Raw genomic sequence first — 6106 nt, 5'->3', positions numbered from 1 at the left:
TTGAGGCTGGAGCCTCCAAGCGCGCATCGCGGGGCAGCCTCGGCCGCAGCCCCGACACCATCTGCCGTGCACTGGCTCCCAAGCGGCACGCAAGACCGCGAAGCCCCCCCAGGCGAAGCGGAGCGCCCCCAGCACTGACGGACCGCGAGGTCAGGCGTCTTGTGCGCACTGCATCGCGTGGCGAGCACTCGGCGGCGCAGTTGAAAGCCGAGTTGGGCCTCGACGTGCACGTGAGGACCATCCAGCGCGTCCTCTTGAGGGTCGACTGGCTGGTCTACACGAAAATGGTTAACACGCTTCCGCTGAAGCCGGAAGACATGGCCGCACGCTTCACGTGGGCAACGGAGAAGCTGTTGCTTAAAGACGCCGGGTCCTATTGGGATTCCAATTTCTTCTCTGATGAGAAGAAATGGAACCTCGATGGGCCCGACGGCTTTCAGCAATATTGGAGGGACTTACGCCGACCTCTCCGAAGGACCAAGAGAAGGCAAGCAGGGGGAGGATCGGTAATGGTTTGGGCTGCATTTAGTGGGCGGGGAAAGTCTCAGCTGGTAATTTTGAATGGGAAGCAAAACTCGGACGACTATGTGTACACGTTGTCCGAGGTTTTGCTTCCCTATGCACATGCCAACTACGGTCTAGACTATATCTTCCAGCAAGATAATGCCAGCATCCACACCTCAGCCCGCACTAAGGACTTTTTTGCGGACCAGGAAGTCAAGGTGCTCGACTGGCCGTCTAAGTCACCCGACTTAAATCCTATTGAAAACCTATGGTCAATAATGAGCCGGCGCGTTTACAGGAACGGTAAGCAATTCGACAAGGTGTGTGGTCTGAAAGAAGCCCTATTCGAAGCTTGGAATCCCATCCCTCTCGCTTTGCTGCAGTCACAGCGGTTGTTGCCGAGAAAGGAGTTACTAAGGAAAAAATATACTTGATTTTTGTATAGTCTGTACTGTCCGATCTGATCTGTCGTGGAGCTGAAAGTGGAAAGCTGTATTGGAGGTCCCCCTCAGCGGCCGAATCTGCGCTCGTTAGCGCTACTAGGCCTTTCCTACTGTCAACAACTCGCATATATCTAAATAGTATGACCTAACTCGCAGTATTGACGGCGCTAGAGCACTCTAAGTGGGTGTCCGATGTGATCTGTCGCGCAGTGTAAAGCTCTCCATTAATAAAACTGAGCTCCTGGGACATCAGTTTCAGAAAAATAAGTTTCAGTTTTTCAAAAAAAAGTACTGTAAAAAGCGAAGACCTCTTAAAGCGAAATTATCATCTGATTAAAGTGTGGAGATCTTGCTGCTTGCATTCTTCTTTTTAATCAAGCTTGGATTAATACGCCTAGAAGAAAACGTGCATTACTATTAACTAACAGCGCGTGTGATAACATTATTATAGCTGCTGTTGGCCATACATGTACATGTACACAGCCAGTATGGGCAATTGAGCACAAACGGAAGATGTTAAAACTTCCCGGTGCTCCTAGTAGGAGCACCGAAAAGTTTTAATGTTTAGGAGTCCTACCGATAGCGTGGTTAAATCTGAGCTAGCCGATGGCTCCCTCGAGATGGGGCAGGAAGAATAGTCTGGCGTGCCCAGGCCGGTTGCCCACGCACGTTGCCGCAATGGTGTTATTATACCGAGGTGCTTCGTTTGCCATAATGCGTAACTGTTGCCGACGACACGCGACGTTTACGATATGCGCTCAGCGGATTCTGATCTTGCTAGTGATACAGTCCTGTTGTCGGACTACAGAACGTTAACAAGGGGGACGCAGAGAAATGGGTAGCTAAGGTGTTGTATTACATGTACCTATGTGCGGGTTATTTCTTAACGGTAGGATTGCAAAAAAAACTACAATAATTCAGGGCCGTCCCTGTCTGGCTCCGTCGCGCTTGAGGGCCACACCCTTTATCATCCTTTTCCCATCTAGCGACGAGGGAATCCCTCAATGAGACGCAACGGATGAGTGCGAGCGGGTGCATCCTCAACCTGACGGTGGATGAAAGCGTCCTCTGGAGGTGCCGCACATTCCTCGAACACGTCCGCAAAGGAGGGGTCCCACCACTCCTCAGAGAAGAGATTGCGCATTGAGTCGCCCGTGGGAGAGCTCTTCTTCTCGGCTGACACGAGATCCAGCTCCCGCACGTGGAAACTGGTGACGGATGAGCTCCTCCTCGTTAGCCGGTGCAGCTGCCGTCTGGGCACGACAGCAGCCGACGTCACACCCGCAGCTGCTCTTCTGTCTTTAGTGTTCTCTCCATCCTGTTGCGGTTTGGCTTCCGACTCTGTCGTTGTGTGGTCCTCATTCACCATGAGAAACTCGCGTATCAATTCCAGCGCGAGACACCTGGAGCCTTCGTTGTCGTCCCATTCGGGCGACTCGTCTTCATCCTCTTCATCTCCTATGAGACCCTGTGTATTGACTAATAGGAAACGCATATAGCTGTCCAATTCTTCCATTCTCGTGGCATCCAGTCGTTTCTTGGAGATGCCCAGACCAGACTGCAGGATGTGACGATCAGGGAAGCGCACGCTACTGTAAAAACTCTCGAGCTCTTCGCATGCGCTACAACTCGCGTGTTGCTTACTGCCGTTGCCGTTGCATTGACGCTGCAACGCTTCGTGTAGAGCGCGGAACTCCGAGTAGCGCTTGGCCACATACCAGTCTGGGGCGCCGCTGCGGCTCACTCGAAGTACGTAGAGAGTGGGGCGACGGTGTGATTGGTTCTCGCGGCCATACGAGATGATCTTGGCGGACACTGGACGCAGCGAGCGCATCTGGAACGAGGACGAGCAGCGATTGAGGCTTTTCTCGGGTGCGGAGGGTGTCATGTCCTCAAATAACGCTTTGATAGTAAATGCCAACTTGAGCTGCCCAGCGGCTTTTGAGAAATGAGGATGTTGAGCTTCGAGGGCAGCGAAAACGCAGGGATGCGCCAATGAGGAGCCGGACCTCTTCTGATGCATGCATCATCACGTATGTGCGCAAACAGGGCGACTAGCACGTCTTGGTATTGAAATGATCGCAGCAAAATTAAAAATAATTGCAGGGGCTATGCACTAATCATATCGATACAGGTTCTGGAGTGAATCTCAGAAAAGGGTTGGCTTTTAGTCGGAGGTCTGGGAACATACGGTCATATTAATAGTTACGGTGGCTGCGTCAACTTGATGGGGAGCAATAGACAATGTCTATTACAGTATTAATAGACATTTACAGTGAAGTTGAGGTTCTGCTTCAAGCAGCCTTGGTGCTTTGTTGCATTTGGCACCGAATTGTACTGCAGTATTAGGTTGGGCACACATCTGATAACCCCTCGACGCCAAGGCGTTGTCCATGTGGAGGAGTGCTACGGAGACCTCCACGAATTCTAAATGTTTTTTTCTAACGAAATCTCTGTGAGTTGCAGCCTGTCATCGTTCGGCCAACACTGTTTTCGTTCAAATAAAACTTGCAAGATTTGTCTAGGATAAAAAAGGATGCCAAGAACAATAATAATCCAGAGCGATCGACCCGTTTTTTTCAACCTGTGGCTCAATGTGTGTACTTTATAATTTAAAAGGGTATTTAAAAATTATACCCGTTTGAACGAAACGGGTTTACTTGACTTAGTTCGTCAATATTTATAGAGGATACTTTTGTTTTGTCCTTCTAGTCTATGCAACGGTTTGTTGCGCCTTCGTAGCACTATCCGCTGCTTCTTTTGAGCTCACTGCTTCCGCCAGTGCCACGAGCTCGAAGTATTGACAAGCGTAGCTGCTCAGTTTGGCACGATGACGTCCCTGCGTACGTTTCAATGTGCTAAAGTTCCCTTCAACACTATGTGTACCAGGTGAAAAACTAGCAAGACCGACCGCAAACTGTGACAGCAAGTCAAAATTGGAGGATCTATTTCGCTTTTTCTACTTATTTTAAAATAATGATGCAAATTTAGAAGGTTGGGGCTCATCATCGGGTGCATTCTTTCCATTTAAATCTTCGCAAACCCTGCAAATTACTTCAGCAACTTCGGATCCGACTTTCGACGAGCATCAGGCTCCAACTGATATTTTGGAAGCCACTGTGACGTGTTTGTTTGTTTTTTTCTCCTTAAAAGCAAAAATTTCATTGATGCAACGAGCACCTTGTTGGTCATGTTGTCGATCTGTAGCGGCCTTTGCCTTGGTGGTCGGTCGTCGCTCGGTGTTTCATTGAAGCAGTGAGTCTGTTGGTGGTAGGTACTTACTAGTAAGCTAAAAACTGCTGAGTGCGCGTGCTTCCAATTCTTCAAGCTTAGGTTGTAAGAAACGTCCGATCTGAATAAAAATTATCAAATGAGCAAAAAAAAGTAGCACTGAGGCAGGTTGCGGCGAATTGCCTTCTTCCCGGCCTCGTCAATAGTCCCCATTTAGCATTTCCTACGTGGATATTCTCCATTACAGCTGTAATGGCACCCGCACAAGGATCATTGATGAAAATGGTCTCTTTTTTCGTGATTCTGCAGGAATAATCCTGAAAACATCAAGAAGGTGTTTTGTTCGAATTTTGCACGCAGACCCCTGCGGACATGCCGGTTTGTAAGCTAGATTGATATCACTAGAGCATTTGACCAATCTGAATGACGAGATACTAGCTCACATTATTCAGCAATCTATACTGTTCGCCGTCGCTGTATTAATTGCTCTTCTGGTCATCTATTTTTGTATTTTTAAAAAAAATAGATGAGAAGTGGTTCTCTACAATAAAAAAGATTGCTTGTGAAACCTTGGCAAGCTTCACATACGTGTAAGAAATTGACTCTGTTCTTCTTACATAAACACTGTGGATCGCTTCACTAGAAGAAATAGCTTGTTTTAGCTAAGTACAGCCGGTATTTTCTTAGCATATTGTGCCTGACATTATACTTCGTTCGTCCGAAAATAAAAGCCGTAAGATGGTCAGAATGAATTTAGCAACGGAAATGCGTTAAAGTGGCAGCTGATTGGTCTAAATTACTACGGTGAAATTTAAGATATCGTGACCCAAAGCTTGATGTGTCAAATCAAAAATTCCCTAGCCTTCATCAGGTCGTCATTTTTAAGCCGGGTAAAGAGATGTAAAACTCTCGCCTCTCCGGTCTTTGCTCGGATCAGTAAGAGCGTACTTAGCCGAAATACAGCAGTATTATTTAATAACTTTAATTAGTATGGGAGAACTTATGTTTTTGGACACGGTTTAGACAGATAACCCGGTTATATGTCTGAACGGAGGAAGAAACAAACAGACCGAGCGGAGCCCCGTATGCTGGGCTGATTAAGCAGGCTGGATCCAAGCATGAGTGTCCACCTTCTAGCATCGCTCGGTGCGCATCTCACCGTTTTAAATTGTACATTCGGGTATGGATACATATATTGGTATAACTTATCGCGTCGCTTTAACTTTCGCCGCCTCTACTTACCGTAAGGTTTGCTGACAATGCTAAAGCTTCCGACCCGGTAAATATGCAGTTTGTCGACTATTGTAAACTAAGTAGATTCGTTAGGGGTTAAAAATCCTGCAAATGTTATAACGGTCTCTGTCGTTTCAGTTAATAGACATCCATTGGAAGGAAATCCGAGTTCGGCTGGTGACGCAACACTGTCGCACCGTGATGGTGAGCGCCTGATTCGTTTACTGGCTGAGATTTTGGGTGGACGCTCGTTATTCCACGTGTTGCTCGAAAGTATGCACAATGCGAAACACGGGAGAGCATGTGCCAAACAAACAAAGCGGTGACCAAGACCTCAACGAAACGTGGCGCCCTCTGGGTAACATGAACCCGAGTAACTACAACGATAGCGAGCTGGCTCAGTATACCAAGGTCCCAGCTCGTAATCTACCTAAACTTCATGTGAAGAGCAAGGTGCCGCTGCACTACGAGCCGAAGACGTTGGGTGGCATCACCTACGGATTGGAGCACAACGAAGCAATAGAAGGCATGCGCCGCGACAGGTATCACGTGTGGTACAGGACGCGCATGAAAAAACGTTCTCAGCTGGGGGGGGAGGGGGGCAGCTGTGAGCCTGCATCTAAAAAAACGGCGATTGGCTTGCCATCAAGAGCTCGAGGTGGGGCGGCTTGCCTGGACGATCAGCACTAAGAAGA

General features: G+C 48.2%; 1 protein-coding gene across 1 annotated transcript; it reads right to left on the bottom strand.

The window, feature by feature from the left end:
• Positions 1-1929: 1929 nt before the first annotated feature.
• On the bottom strand, positions 1930-2781 carry PITG_13061 (uncharacterized protein; the record flags this gene model as incomplete). Its single annotated transcript, XM_002900550.1, has 1 exon — positions 1930-2781. One exon carries the CDS (start codon positions 2779-2781, stop codon positions 1930-1932), a length of 852 nt encoding a protein of 283 aa, XP_002900596.1.
• Between the last annotated feature and the right edge of the window lie 3325 nt (positions 2782-6106).

This window comes from Phytophthora infestans, genomic scaffold, assembly GCF_000142945.1.
Source record: "Phytophthora infestans T30-4 supercont1.25 genomic scaffold, whole genome shotgun sequence".
In the NCBI taxonomy this organism is placed as follows: Eukaryota; Oomycota; class Peronosporomycetes; order Peronosporales; family Peronosporaceae; genus Phytophthora; species Phytophthora infestans.
This window is presented reverse-complemented; position numbering and strand designations above follow the sequence as displayed.